General features: G+C 35.3%; 1 protein-coding gene across 2 annotated transcripts in view; it reads right to left on the bottom strand.

Annotated features, from left to right (window-relative positions):
- Window positions 1-1,982: 1,982 nt before the first annotated feature.
- The window catches only part of PIGK (phosphatidylinositol glycan anchor biosynthesis class K), a 113,195-nt gene continuing 99,254 nt past the window's right edge, over window positions 1,983-15,923 (bottom strand). The window contains exon 11 of one of the 2 annotated variants that reach the window (XM_003921396.3): window positions 1,983-4,978. In XM_003921396.3, coding sequence (XP_003921445.1) covers window positions 4,862-4,978 — 117 coding nt within the window. In that variant the 3' untranslated portion in view covers window positions 1,983-4,861. The remainder of the gene's footprint in view (window positions 4,979-15,923) is intronic. The other variant, XM_074381028.1, reaches the window with a different exon arrangement.

The following is a 15,923-nucleotide window of genomic DNA, read 5'->3' on the forward strand; positions in this document are numbered from 1 at the left end:
ATTTATTAAATCGGGAATCCTTTCCACATTCTGCATCTCTAGGAAGCAACAGTGGGCATACTGCAGCTCCACTGGGCCCCCATTGAACAGCAAGTTAGCAAAAGTAATAAGGGTAACTGCCTGGCTTCTGTGATCACACCCTTCTCTGGGAGGAGCTCTGATGGAGTATGACTCCAGAGGTCCTTATGTGCTTACAATACCTTAGCCCTCTGGCCAGTGAACCCTGATGCCAATAAGGTTAATCTGTTCTTTCACATGACTTGTAGAACTGGAATTAAAGGAAGAGAGTAATTTCTCTCTCTTGTGGTAGAAGCAGGGGATATGAGGCTCTAACCATCATGTGAGAAAGCTAGTTTCCAGGAGGAATGAAGGGAACACAGAGAGAAGAGAATCCAGGTGACACTCCAGTGCCTGAAGAGGCTCAGACATGACCCCACTTCCTGCAAGAATACACAAAATATCCTAATATTCTTCTGGCAAATTCTCCTCTTGGCCTAAATTTGTTCTACTTGGGTTTTTATCATTTGAAACTAAAAAAAAACTCTAACAAAAGATTACAAAGGGTAGGGAAAGTAGGGAATATGTTCTCCTGGAAATGTAATCCCCACTGTTTTACAGTACTAGATTATTATCCAGAGATCTGCAACCTGAGGGTGAGGACAGACTATCCCTTAAATCATGTTAAAGACATGCTTCCAAAAGAGTGAACTGTCCGTGAAAAAAGAGGACAGTAGAACACTGAGGGAAGTGAGGCTGAGGGAAGATTCGGAAAAGCCTCAATCTACCTAAAACAGGAAAATATCTGGAAAAGGGAAGCAAGAGAATCTATGGATTAAAATCGCTGGATCGTATTGAAAGAAACTGTTACCCAAAAATGATGCCTGCTGGAAACAGATGGGAAAAGGACAGTCTAGGAATAAATAGCAAAGCTAATGTTCTTTAAAGAGTGACCAGAACCCTGGGCCTGAGCAGAAGTTAAAAGCAAGATATCCCTGTCCAGCAAAGAACAAAACACTGACCTTACCTATGTGTCGGACATTGTGTGATTTGGTTTACATTTACGACCTTATTAAATGACCCCCTAAGAAAGATTCACTCTTGCCCCTGTCCCTGAAACTCTGGCACAGTCAGAGCTGGCACTCCTACAGTCACAAGAGAGAAGACTGAATGAATGTGGGTCGTATCATATGATTCCCACTGGCAGACCCTATGACTGGGTATTTCTTTGCAGGCAAATCTCAACGTCCTCTGAAGTCTCTGCAACTGCAAGCTGCCCAGGTGACACAAGAATGACAGTGCCACCTTTCCATGTTTGGAGGAAATGAATTTTTAATAACCAGTCTCTTGGTTACAACTTCATCTATATCAATCCCCTTATTCTAGGATCTACACAGTTAAACCAAATATTTCATAGCACATTTCCAAAACAGTACATTTTTTACACTAAAAGAAAAAAAAATAAAAGCCGGGTCACCACCAAGGGATATTGCCCATGAATTGAAAGGCTTTCCTATTTAAGTAGCAGGTATATGTGTATATAGGGAAGGCAGCAACAGAACAGCAATATTGGAGAATGCTTTCTTTGTAGTAAATGTGTATGGGATGTGACAACGCAAAAATGGATACTGATCTCATTATTTTATTGCCATATCTTGTGGTATGTTTATAATGTATTTATTTTGCATGTTAAAACAGTATCTGCTACAGATGGGCTTAATTTTGGTAAAGTGAACTGAAAAAAGGGTATATGTTAATGCAAAACTTGTTGTAAAGATTCCAGAAACACAGGAGTCAAAATTTCAAATTATGATTCCCACAGTAACTGTAACTCTGGTATACAACATACATAATGGAAGAAATGTTATCAACATATACCATAGTAGAAAATACTCAGCAGAAACAAGCTGAGTTATGCTTGTTGTGGGAATCATCATTTTCAACTAGCTGAGAATATATAAAAATTGAAACCATAAATGCATGCATTATTTTTTGCATTTAATTCTAATTTTTCTTGATCCAATTTAATCAGCTTTGCATCCAAACTACATTTTCCTTTCATAAACTGCAAATGAATGTATTTTGTAACTTTAAAATCCACATCATTTGATTTCTTTTTCTCACACAGCCTGGCTTTGCAGGATGGCACCATTATACACTGTCCCTCCCTGAAATGTCAGGACAAGTCTGCTGGGATTCATTTATCTACATTCCTTTTCTCCCCGGAGGACACCATGGGAGAGGAGAAAAAGAATACCAAAAAGAACAAGAATCACATTGAGTAGCTTAGAAATGTACATAAGCGCAAGAGAAACAGGGACACTGTCACCATTAACTTCCCCCTTGGTATCCTCCTAAGCCAACATAAGAACAATAATGCCATCACATATTTACAATTTCCAAAGTGTTTAGTCAAAATATTATCTCATCTGATTGATCCTCACCACGGCACTGTGAGAAAGGCAAAAACAAAATACCTTTCTGTTGTTCAGCTTCTGTGACTCAAGTATTATATATTTAAGGATCTGTTTTTATGTTATCACTTAAATTGTAGGTCATTTAACTGCGCTGACAATATTACCTAAATATACTCATCTACCACATGCAGAGGATTTCGTTATTCCTATTTAAGTAGCAGGTACATGTGTAAACAGGGCAGGCAGCAACAGAACAGCAATATTGGAGAACACTTTCTTTGTAGTAAATGCCCTTGAGTATGAGATGTGACAATGAAGTAATAAGGCCAAGTCTATAAAGCAAAAATGGATACTGATCTCATTATTTTATAGTCGTACCTTGTGGTATATTTGTAACGTATTTCTTTCACATGTTAAAACAGTTAAAACAGAAAGGCAGAATATGCTCTATGTAAAATAAATGAAACAACGTATTTTAAGCTTTTGGCTTTAACTATATTCTGAAGATTCAATAATGAAACAGAGGAATAACTGCCATTTGAAATTCTGCCGAGGCAAAATTTATCCTGAATATTATATCCAGTATTACTTTTCCCAGTTTGGTTTTAACTAAGAAGGGCACCTTCTACAACCTCTGAAGAGGAATCCTTTTACTTTCTAGCAGTCTTTGCCATCAGGGTATGTTTCATTATATTCAAACTAAATTACTTGGCTCAAGAACAATCATAATTCCTTTACCACCCTAAATAGCTCCGCCTAACCATGATGTCCATGACCTTGTATGAGTGTCTGGAGGGCAACATGGTCAATCTTTTTGTGCCTCATTGCTACTGTAATCAGTCTATTCAACTGCAAGTTTATTTTCCCTTCTTTTCATGTATAAAAAGATCCTTCATATAATCAAACAAAATTTTCCTTCCTCATTTATATAAGACACCAATAAAAAGATCAATTAAAACAAAGATTCAGAGCTAGCAAAAAGCCTCAATATCATTTTTTCTAACTAGGAAGATAACAGAGTCAACCCTTTACCTGTGAAAAGTATGACAATCTTGCATGCAATTAAAAGGTAATACTTTAAATGCAAAAGGAAAAACAAATCTTAAGTAATATTAATTTTAGGGGTTTTCTTGTGGAGGAAGGGTTGTCTTCTTAATGTTACCTACAATTATAAACAAAATTATAAAACAGATCTTTGCACTGAATAAAGATAAACACATTAAGTTCTTGGATAAAACAGATAAGACACTTGAAGGTATCCCCCCAGACATAAATACTGAACTTTTAGGCTTTTCCTCCACTCATATGCAGAACTTTTAAAAGAAAAAACAGTATCAGGGGTTGATCACAGCACAGTCTCAATATTAATTCCAAGCTAAAATGTCAGTGATGGGGATATAAGCTCTGGCATCTTATCAGAGACCAGAAAAGGGGCTTACTGCCTTATGGGATACATCAGCTGGACATGACAGCTGGGCCATAAGCATTTATTTTTTCACAGGTCATCCACTTTAAGGGATTTTTCTCAGGGAAAGTATAGATAGAGCCAGTAGGCAAGGTTTGCCTTAAACAGAATGAAGTAAAGTTCTTGTTGGCTCTCTCTTTAAAGAGGAGGTGACCAATTCTGGAAGATCACAGAATGCTTAGAAATGAAAAATAATGGGGTATGTTTCTCTTGGGCAGTCAATACGTAAAATTACAAAAGGTCTAAAATTTCCCAAATAAACTGACAACAAATAAGGTCCTGGAGATTGTCAGTGACATAAATTTAAAAAACAATTTTTCATCTTTGCTTTTAATTAAAGCTAAAGGATTCCATGAGTGACCGACAGCAAAATATTAATACAGTAAAGAATAAACCAAAGGAAAACATTTGGAACAATGTAAGTGGTCAAACAATAGAAGATTGTGAAATGAATTAAACATTCATACAGTGGATACTATGTCGTCATTCACAATGTATTTTTGAGAGGGAAAGGTTAATTTTTTTCTCTTATTGTAAAATGAAAAAAGAGATTACAAAGTAGTATATTCTATATGATCTCCATATTGGAAAAAAAATAACTGCATAAGTCAAAAGATTGAGAGGATATACAGAAAATAATTAACTGAAGTTACCTCTGTGAGAATGTAATGTTTTCACAATTTTTTCTTTTCTAAATGAAAAGGGGATAAAGGGAAATTATTATTTTCAAAAACAATCAATGTATTCTGATCTTTTTGTCCCATTTGCTTTTATAATATGCAAATATAAAACTAGAATAATATTTAATGCCATTAATTGCATTAAGAATTATTTTTCTTTAAGTTATGAAATAGTTGATTCAAATCTAGTTTTCTTATACTTATTTCCAATTCACATAAAAGCAACGCATTTTTAAAAATATATGACATAAATTATTATCCAAGGTTGCAGTCTTTCATGCATTCTTCATATATCATCAAGTCTAAAAAATGAACTTCATATGTTTGATTCCGTAAGTTTTGAAGAAAACCATGATAATAAGTGCCCATAGTCCCAGAATGAAGCCCCCAGGAGGATGCCAATCTTTCAGCTTTGGTTTCTGCAAAACATGAACAACACAATAAATTTCATAACAGGTAAATAATTCAGCAATGAATAAAGCAAACATAGATGAAAAAGAGAAATTTCACTGGTTGTGTTTGAAGAGGGACTAGTTTACCCAAATTAAGTATATTGGGATAGCAACAATGGTAAAGACTTCAAACAGGGTAAATATCCCACAGAGTAAACTGGCTCCTAACAAAGATCAGTTTCAGCTTACATTTTGTTTCCTCAGAGTCATTCCCTGACTACCTAATCATACCATCTATCCTCACTCAAGTTATTCAGTAGCCTAACAGTCTTTCTCACTTTGGATTTATATATTCATTAATTTGTCAGTTTTACCTATCTCTATTAGACTGTAGCTCCATAAGGGTCATCTTATTTTATTCCCAGCACCAATCTGCCACAGTGCCTGGCATTCAGGAGGCATATATAACATACTGAGTAATCAGTGGAAAAACAAATGCTACCCAACTCCATGAGATATTCTACAAACACCTGTCTGGGGGCCAGTGCCCCAGGTCATGTTTTTCCCTTGAGATAGAATGCTTCTTACCCTATTCATTGTGCCTATTCAAGACTCACTAACTCAACTGCCAACTCCTTTAGACTCTCCCACCTGATATATTACTTTCTTTTGAGTTCTTATAGTACCTGAACTATAACTCCTTCTATTGCTACTCCTATTTACAATTGTATTTACCATTTATCTCCCTGCATATTCTTTAGGATCAAAGTTCAATACAGTCCATTTTTTTATCCTTCTCTGTTCCTCACCCCAAGTGTCATATATGCGTCTTTGTCCAGCTAGACCAGTCTTTCCCATTTAGGTGTCATTTCCACAGCTACATTACAGCCTTGTAATTGGAAGTTTGTGACAATGATCTCTTTAGGAGTTTACTTACTGAATTACTGGCCAAGACTAAAATGACAGTTATGATATTAGAATCATATTTTAGACTATAGGGAAAAGAAATGGTAACTAAAATTTGCTTTAGTCATCATTTAGTATAATGTCCATCGATTCAAAATTAACTTTTCAAACTAAAAGGAGAGAAAGCTACCTCAATATTTTAACTTGGATCATAATTCTAGAGTTTTCAGAGCCTTTAATCAAGTGCTTCATATAAACTGACCTACCAATGTTTAAAGTGGTTACATTCCATCTTCATTACTATGCCTACTCTCACCCTCTACCAGCCCATCCAGAAAACTCTCCCCAAATTTATCCCCAAATATTAAATCCAATTTTCCTCATATTATTTTACACTTAAGAGTATGCAGTGACTTCCACTCAATGAGTGTGATGATGATGGCAAAAGCCTTGCCCTCTAATATCTTACAAGATGGTTAAGTTCAGTGGTTCTCAAACCACTTCTAATGGCAGAGCTCTTGGAAGTTACAGTGCTTTCTGTGCAATGTGACAAATCTTAATTCCATTAGAAAATCTAGAATAATCAATAAAAAGCAAAGCTATATTAAAGATAGGTAATATAAATATCACAAGCATGTGTCAATGAAAAAATGAATGAACTAAAGATTTACGGCTCAGTTTTTTTCCTGCTTATTTTCTGCTAGTCAAACAATTTGTAATTCACACAAAAGGGTTGAAAACGTTTCAGATCTAAAACTACTTTTCCACATACTGGGAAAAGATTACCATGATTCACTTTTAATGGAAGCACACTTTTACACAACCTATAAATATTCCCTTAAAGCCCAGTTTAAGAGCACTGACCTAGTTTGAGAGATAAGATACTGATTTTCCTTAACAACTAGGACTCTCTGATTTAGATGGCATTTTAAAACACTCACACTTAGGTTACTACTATAGAAAAGTTAAATACATATCGTCAAAATCTGGCACTAATGTAAACTCTTAACTAAGGAGAACAGGCTATAGACAATTGTTCCATCAATCCAATTAATGAACTTCAGTGCTAAAGGAGTTAAGATGGCATTTAAACCAAGTCATGTTTTTCAAAAAAATGGTGAACATCATTTAAGTTGTACATTCATTAGAGATTATAGAAACAATAATCAAGTACTTAATAGCAAATCTTAATTCACAGCTGTAATAACTCCAGTTACTTTCCAATGTGATGGATTCCCTGAGGTTGTAATTTTACTATTAGATCTTAAACTAGGCAGCCAGAAACAGTTGCCAGAGACAAAACATCTAAAGAAAAAATAGCATCTTTGAAAGTAACGATCATTTTCCCAAAGATTCTACAATTAGCCCTGGCAGCTATTTTGACCCATTATTACAAAGGCCAGCTTAGAGAATTCTGGAGGCACTTCATTCTGGTCTTTCAACTTCCTTGACAGGAATGTGTTTCACTTCTAGACCACTGATGGCCAGGGTAAGAACAGAGAGAAAATCAAAGTGCTATTTCTCCAAAAGCAAACTTGAAAAGTAATAATGGAGGACTGAGAAATGTACGTAATTCCTCCAAAATTATAATGGAATGGTAAACTTATTCACATGACAACACTGTACAAGCTACCAAAAGCAGCAAATCTTGGCCTTTCAAAACTGCTCTTTGTGGTTGCTATATTTTTTTAACGTTTATTCAATACCTGTTTTTGATTAACAAAAACTGGAAAATTCATTATGAATTAAAAGCACTATGGAGTCAAGATGGCATCTGAACAGAATCCCCTAGTGCAGTCTTTTCCACCTTCTCACAATAATCCATACAAAGGCACATAAAAAGACAAAAGCACACCCTATCCAAAATTCAGTTAACCTCTGATGAGAAATCTCTGATAGTTGCACTATCTGAAAGTCCCAGAAACCAGGACTAGAAACAAATTAATGGTAGGCTCAGTTTTCTGTTTGATATATGCCATGCAAAGGCTTGCTTTGCTCTGTGAAACACAATACTTCTGCCAGCTGAGTAAGGGACTTTTTAGCTCACTCCCTTTTCTGCCTGCTGCTTAACAGACACAGTGCTTATGCAGAAGAAAGATAGCTTTATGAGGCAGCCAGGGTTGTGTAACTCATTCCCAGTTCCCAGTGGCACACCTCTTTCTATATCCATCTAAATACAATTCCCAGCAAACAGTAAGACGGAAGGGTAAAGGGACACTGACAATGGTTTGCTGCTTCCCGAAAGGCTTAGTGCCACATGAAAAGCTCTGCAGAGACCAGAAAACACAGAGAAAACCTTGTTAGTAGTACATGTTTTAAAAATATGGTTTTTCCATATACTTCACCTTTTTTAAAGTACCCCCAAACCAGGCATAAGTGGTATGGTAGCAGATGACCCTAGCTTAATTCAGTAGAGCCACATTTAGACTGGCTTAAGAACCAGTCACTGGGAACCATGTAACAACCTATTCCTCAGATACAGATTTGAAAGGCATTTAAACCTAAGTGGATAGTGAAAAGCATCGACACACTCTGTTGGCAAATACCGACAGTGTCCAAATAAAAAGGAAAAACTGAGGTGGGCTCTATGAGGAAAATTATTCCCAAACATGAGAAATAACTTATAGCCTAAAGATGCAGGGAAGATATCTCTGAGAAAAATTTAATAAGAAACCAAAAAACAATTTTAAACCATTTTTATTTGGCATGGATTTGAACAAAGATTCACAAGCAACTAAAAATAAAAAAATAATATAAGAAGAATACAGGATACAAAGACAACTCGCTGAAATAAAAAGGGAGCTGGATGATATAATTTGTAACAGCAAAATTAAAATCCACATTTACAAGGAAAACAGTGTTCTAAACACATCTTCTAGTCCTTCATTCATCCAATTATGTTAGATTGATGGTAAACATGGCCCTAATTATCCATACTTGGCTGTGTCCATACCCTCTGCAACGTGACTTTATAGAAGCACATATCAAGAGGTAGAATCTGTATACCTAACCTTTGAATCAGCAGGTCTTCTGACTTCTTTTGGCCAACAGAATGCAAAACAAGTAACAGTGTCCCAGCTCTAAGTTAGCCTCAAGAGGCTTGGTTTGCTTCTGCTCTCTCTCAGACCTCTGCCACCATAAGGAGAAAAAGCCTAGACTTCTAGAAGATGAAACATCAGCTGCAGAAGAGCTAAGGTTCTACCCAATTAACAACCAGCCAACTCATAAGGGCAAAACCATCTAATTAATCCAGAGTTCACCACACCACAGACTCATGAGGGAGCCCAGCTGAGAACAGAACTGCCCAGCTAAACTCATCCTAAATTGCCAATCTGCAGAATTGTTAGCTAAATAAGACTGACGTTTTAAATTACTAACTTTGGAGTGGTTCATCGTACATCAAAAGTTATGAAATACATCCACAGTGGTGATAATTAATGTGAAGAAAAGAAAACTCTAATCTTTTATCACCATAACAAAATAGAAAAAGTTCCCATCTCCATACTTTGAACTTCAGGTTTTTCTAACAATGGCATAAGGACAGCACGACAGGCAGCAAATCAAGCCCGCACTTAGTGGGGATGCAGTGCTCTCCTCTAGCTCTCCTTTATAGTCTTCCTGGAAAGAGAGAAACTCCACCTGCCGCCATGCCAGGAATTGCTTTCAAGGGAATGATGGTGACGCAGGGGAATCTAGAAACTAATGTACCTAGCTTCATTTTAGCCTTCTTCCAGCTGAAGTCTAGATCTGAAGTTTGGTTCCTCTTCCTTTTAGTTACCAATTAGAGGTAATCAGATGTTGCCCCCCTGCTGGAGAAATGCACACTACCCAAGATTTTTATATACCTTTTTCCATTATAAATATTGCAAAGCAATTAATGTAATCTAGAAAATTAAGAATGATTTGTTTTCAACTATGATTTTGGTTTTAATTGAAAGATGACCACAGTTTTTCCTTAACCATGATTTTAACTTTCCTGTGATAAAAACACCCACTATTGACATTATTGGTTAACATTACTCTGGAATTTCCAGCCAATCCAGACATAACATGTAGAGTAAATTTTTATTACTCATTGATATTATCATTAGATATCAAAAAGCTCCATCAAATCAGTTCTTATAATTACTGAGAATAAAGGGCTCAGATTTCATATAAATATTTTACAGAATCAATACCTTTTAAGTATGTCAGCAAATATGAGTCAGAAAATACAAAAAAAAATCATTCATAATAACAATAGAAAAACAAAATAATTATGAATACCTGTAACATGAGATGTAAGGTAAACAATCTACATTACTCTACAGAGAGGGTAAACAGGAATAAAAAAAGATATAATGCTAAACAATAATGTGATTCTGAGGCAAGAGTAGAAAGATGAATAAAACAGAATAGAAACTAGGCAATCAGTCCAGTATCCCAGGATTTAGTATATTATAAAAGGGCTATCACAAATCAGTGGGAAAGAGAATAGAAGTCCTACTGCTACTGTAACAATGGATTAGCATTTGGAAACAAAATCAAGTTTTGTTCCTAACCAAACACTGTAAACAAAAACACACTTTACATGGTTTAGAATTAAATGTAAAAATAGAAGAAAAAGAGATAAAATGTAGGAGAATCTGTATGCTAAGGGGATTCGTAAGCCTAAGATCAATGAGTGAAAATAAAGAGAAAGTGGAGGAATTTTTTTTCTTTTTGAGACAGAGTCTCACGTTGTCACACAGGCTGGTGTGCAGTGGCATGATCTCAGCTCACTGCAGACTCCTCAACCTCCCAGGTTCAAGTGATCCTCCTGCCTCAGCCCCCAAGTAGCTGAGACTACAGGTGTGTGCCACCATGCCTGGCTAATTTTTGTATTTTTGGCAGAGACAGTATTTCACCATGTTGCCCAGGCTGGTCTTAAACTCCTGAGCTCAAGCAATTTACCTGCCTTGGCCTCCCAAAGTGTTAGGATTACCAGCATGAACCACCATGCCCATCTGTAAAGGGATTTTTAGAAGAGTTTCTTAAAGGTCTGTATTTCCAAATGTATAGAAATCAAATTAAAAGGCAAATAAAGGGAAACTATGACAGAAAAGGGGATAAATACACGAGGGTCTCCCCGAAATCAGTAAGACATAAGAGTACAACAATAAATGGAAGAGGGAAATGTTTTCACAAAGGTATAATTACAAATGGATAACACTTGAAAAAAATATTTTTCTTAATCATAAACATAATATATTAACTATTTCTTCCTCTTCTTACAAAGAAACTAGTAAATGTTAATAAGGACAGTCAACTTTTCTGGAAAATAACCCATTAACATGTTTAAAGGTCTTCAAAATATTCATTTCCTCCCATTCTTAGGATTTGTAACACTTCCGGAATCTATACTAAAGAATTCAGAAATGCTCACAAAGGTTTTGCACAAAGATTTTCTTCTCGGTGGTTGCATAATAAAAAACAAGAAGGAATCTATATTCACATAATACAGGAAATATTGTGCATCCACATATTAATCAATAAAAATATTTTCAAATTTTTAATAATTTTGAGATGTTTATAATAAAATAATAAAATGAAAATAAGATGCAAATTGAATCTAAAATATGATCTTTTTCTAAAACAATATTCAAAGAAGGGAAATATACTAAAATCTTAGTGTTTTTCTAGGGGAAGCAGGGTTACAGCTGGTTTTAAATCTCTTCTCTATACTTACCTAAACTTTTAAAAATGTTTTCTATAATGAGTATGTCTTACTTTAGTTATTTTGGGGAGAGATCATATTATGCAGCAAACATTTGTACTGAAAGAATCTGGGCTGGGGGCAATGGCTCACTCCTATAATCCCAGCACTTTGGGAGGCCAAGGTGGGTGGATCGCCTGAGGTCAGGAGTTCGAGACCAGCCTGACCAATATGATGAACCCCTTCTCTATTAAAAATACAAAAAAAAAAAAAAAAGCCAGGCATGATGTCGTGTACCTGTAGCCCCAGCTACTTGGGAGGCTGAGGCAGAAGAATTGCTTGAACCCCGGAGTCGGAGGTTGCAGTGAGCCAAGATTGTACCACTGCACTCCAGCCTGGGTGACAGAGCAGCACGCTGTCTCAAAACAAGAAAAGAAAAGAAAAGAATCCACCTAGAAGAATTTCATATATTCTTTTTCAAACTAGGAGAAGTACCACAGTAACACTGTTTATTACTGACATCCAACTTTAAGAAAAAGTAAGAATAGCATAATAGCAATATAATGTAATAAAGTACTTTTTCAGTATGTGTTTAATGATATTGTTTCCATATGAAAACACTGCCATTTTTAAAACAACTATATGTAATATTTTAGACATTTTACAATGCTTTTACTTACAATCAAGTGACAAATTGGTATAATTATTGCATTTGGTAGTATGGCTGCATTTAAGGTAAGTTCATATTAAAGTATATCTTGTAATTTCATTTGTGTCCATTAGAGCTTCTTAAAAAATGACTGATTTTATGTAGTTAAGTTACTCTAGTGACTGCTATTAAATGCACTCATCTTTTTTTAAACTTTCACAATAAGTTAAAAGACAAAGGTGAAAAGTGTACATAAAACACTACAATATATTATGAGCAAACACTTAAAAGCTTAAGGGCTACCCTATTATTGAAATGCCTAATATTTCAAATGTAAAAGAGGTAGCTAAGCAACACTGCACTTCCAATTGTGAACAGTATTTAGTTTCCCCTTCCATGTTGCTAGGAGAACACTACCACATAACTTTCAAAATAGTTAACAGTTTTTTCTTTTTACATAAAATTTAATACTTAAAATTTAAGTATTAAAATTATGTAAAAAGAAAAAACTCAGGATTCTGAAAACTGTACACATTTACTGGAAAGCAAATGGAAAATGTCCAAGGTTTCAATGAGATTCTTAAAGTAAAATGAGCGTATCAGTTCAGTTAAATTGTATTTTAAGAAAGAAAGTATAAAACAATCTACTAAGGCTATAGTTATAATTACTTCAGAAAATAGCTGTTTTTAACCATTTAATCAGTGGTAGTTTATTAGTATTTCCAATCTACCTATATCCTTTATATGAAATACAATTTGTATTCCTCTAATTAATAGTAAAGATCAAACTGTGATAGGCAGAATGTAAGACAGCTTCTAAGATTCCCTCTCCCTGTGATACATGCCTATATAATACCTGTCCCTTGAAGTCTGGATAAGACCTGTGAATATGATGGAATATCACTCCTATAACTAGGCTGAATTATATGGTATATGAGGGATTCTGAGGATATAATTAAGGTCCCTAATCAGTTGATTCTCAGTTAATAAAAAAGGAGATTATCTAGGGGGTAGGAGGAGAAGTAAGAAAGAAGGCACTGATCTAATCAGATAAGCCCTTTAAAAGGGGGGGACTAGATATCAGAGATTGAAGTTGGAAAGACAGATATATTACAAGTAGCCAAGATGCTATCCTGCTGGTCTCCCAGAATCAAGCAGCCATGCTGTACAGTGAACCACAGACAAGGAATGGCAAACAGCCTTTAGAACTGACTGACACCCTCAGTTCTACAAACACAAAGAACTCAATTCTTTTAATTAGGAGGCTTGGAAGAGAACCGTGAGCCTCAAATAAGATTACAGTCCTGATTGACACCTGGATTAAATTTTTGTGAGACCCTGAGCAGAGAACTATCTAAGCCATGCCTGGACTCCTGACTCATGGAAAGCACAAGATAATAATGGTTTTAAATCACAAAGTTTGTTATACACCAATAAAACTAATTCACAAACAAATCTGCCAATTTGGGATGAATAAACAATACATGAAAAAGACATGAAACTATTTATTACATCTGATACTAAAAAAATATGCAAGGAATCCACTTGAATTTTTGGCAGAGTTCCTTGGGTGGAATAACATTTAAAGTTATCATATTAACTTTATGTTCTAAAAAAATAGAAGTAAAGAAAAAGAGCTGAATTCTTCCTAGTGTTTCATACCTATTTATTATTCTCTAAAACCTAGCTCAAATTTCACCTCCAGGTTAAGTCTATTCTCATACCCCAGTAAGAATTAATTTCTTCTTTTTGGGGCACTGCTGACATTTGGTTTATTATTTCACACTACAGTTAGTATATGGGTATGATTCTACTACATTTTGATCTGTTTGTGATATCTATTTTTGAACCTGATAGGGTCCTCACATGCTCTGACTACAACAGGCCCATTTGCCTTAGTTATGTATTATTTTCCTCTTGAAAAGAAATATAAAATACTCAAATATAAACATCACCTATTAAATGCTAATTCACTAATGTTCTTGGTTTTAGAATTTAAGAAAAATTAAGAATTGCAGCGATCAATTGTATAATCTTCTTTAGGATTCCATAGTGAGAAGTCATAAGTAAAAAAATATGCTTTTAAAAACATGTAAAAGATAGAATTCCAATGGAAGAGGTTAAAAGAGTTGACATCCCAATTGAGCAAAATAACTACAGTTGGTGAAAACATTCAACATTGGCAGCAAGATCTGCTGTGGTATTCAATTCAGTGGATCTCATTTCAGTGTGTTACTTCATTGTGTGCTTAATGAAATCCAAAGAGCTCCAGAGGACAGCCATCCACTAAAGAGGCATCCAGGCTTAGTTTCCTAGTGACCACCCCTAATTATTTGGATTCTATCTTATTCCTAGAGACAACACCCTCCAATATTGCGAGTGCTATGCTTTAAAAGTAAAGATTACAAATGGAATTAAATTTGTTAATCGATTGACCTTAAAATAGAGAGATTACACTGGATTATTTAGGTGGGCCCAACAGCATCACAAGTATTCTTCAGTGTGGTAGAGGGAGGCAGAATAGGGAGAACAAGAGTGATGATGACCTGAGAAGGGACTCTGGCTGACTTTGAAGATGGAGGAAAGGGGTCATAAGCCATAGCATGCGGGTGGTCTCTAGAACCTCAATAAGGCAAGGAAACTGATTCTCTCCAACAGCCTCCAGAAATGTCTGACATCTGGATTTTTAACCTAGTGAGATCCCTGCTGAACAGCTGACCTTCAGAACTATAAAATAATACATCTGGGTTGTTTTAAGCCACCAAATTTGCTAATTTGTTGTAGCAGTGATAGAAAACTCATGTAACAGCAGACGCTTTTGATAGAGACAGTCCAGATGTTTATTATATGTTTAAATTTCAGCTTTTATATTTAAATTTCCAATAGCTCTTTCTCATACAAAGAAGTTTTTTTGTTTCATACCATCCTAGTCTAGTTTAGTAAATAGCATAAGGGTCAGACGGCAATGGCATACTATCTCTAATTTGCTTTGAGGAAAATAACTCTCACCCTAGTGAAAGAAAGAGGGATGAAGAGGGAAGGAAGAAAGAAACCAAAGTAAAGACCAGTGTTTCCATAAATGCCTTTCAATTTGGATCTTTCAGATGTTTTCTCATTATTAGATTCAGGTTATGCATTTTGTTTGTTTATTACAAATATTTGTAAGTAATACTGAGTCCTAATTGCATCACACAGTATGAGGTGTACAATAACAGTTTGTTCCATTATTGGTGATGTTGGCTATGGTGGCATCTTTCAAGTTTTAATGTAATACAGTTATTATTTTTACTCTTTGCAATTAATAAGGAATTCATGGGACAATATTTTCTTTTCTACTCAAAAAAATGAAAAAGAATTTGAAGTTCAAAATAAATTAATCTATTGTTTAGTTCTTAAGAAAAATAACACACAGTCCCTTCAAATAAATAATAAAGCTTCATTTATCAACAATGTCTATCAGTGTCTGTTTAGAGGTAATCAGAGTTATGCTTCCACGTATGACAGATTAAATGCTAAAGAACTGTCTGCCCATCTTGAACAATTAGAAAGTCAGACAAAAGGTAATTAACAATGGTTTTTCAGACATTTTTTGGACAATTCTGCACCAGTTTTCTGATCCCTGAGAAACAGGAAACCATGAGTCCTTTAATTGCCCCATGCTTATTACCTGTCGGCAGTTTCCAAACTACAACACAAGGAAGGAGACCCAAATAGAGCCTTGCAGTCTTGCTGAGTGTAAGAGA

This window comes from Saimiri boliviensis, chromosome 11 (assembly GCF_048565385.1).
Source record: "Saimiri boliviensis isolate mSaiBol1 chromosome 11, mSaiBol1.pri, whole genome shotgun sequence".
NCBI classification, from domain to species: domain Eukaryota; kingdom Metazoa; phylum Chordata; class Mammalia; order Primates; family Cebidae; genus Saimiri; species Saimiri boliviensis.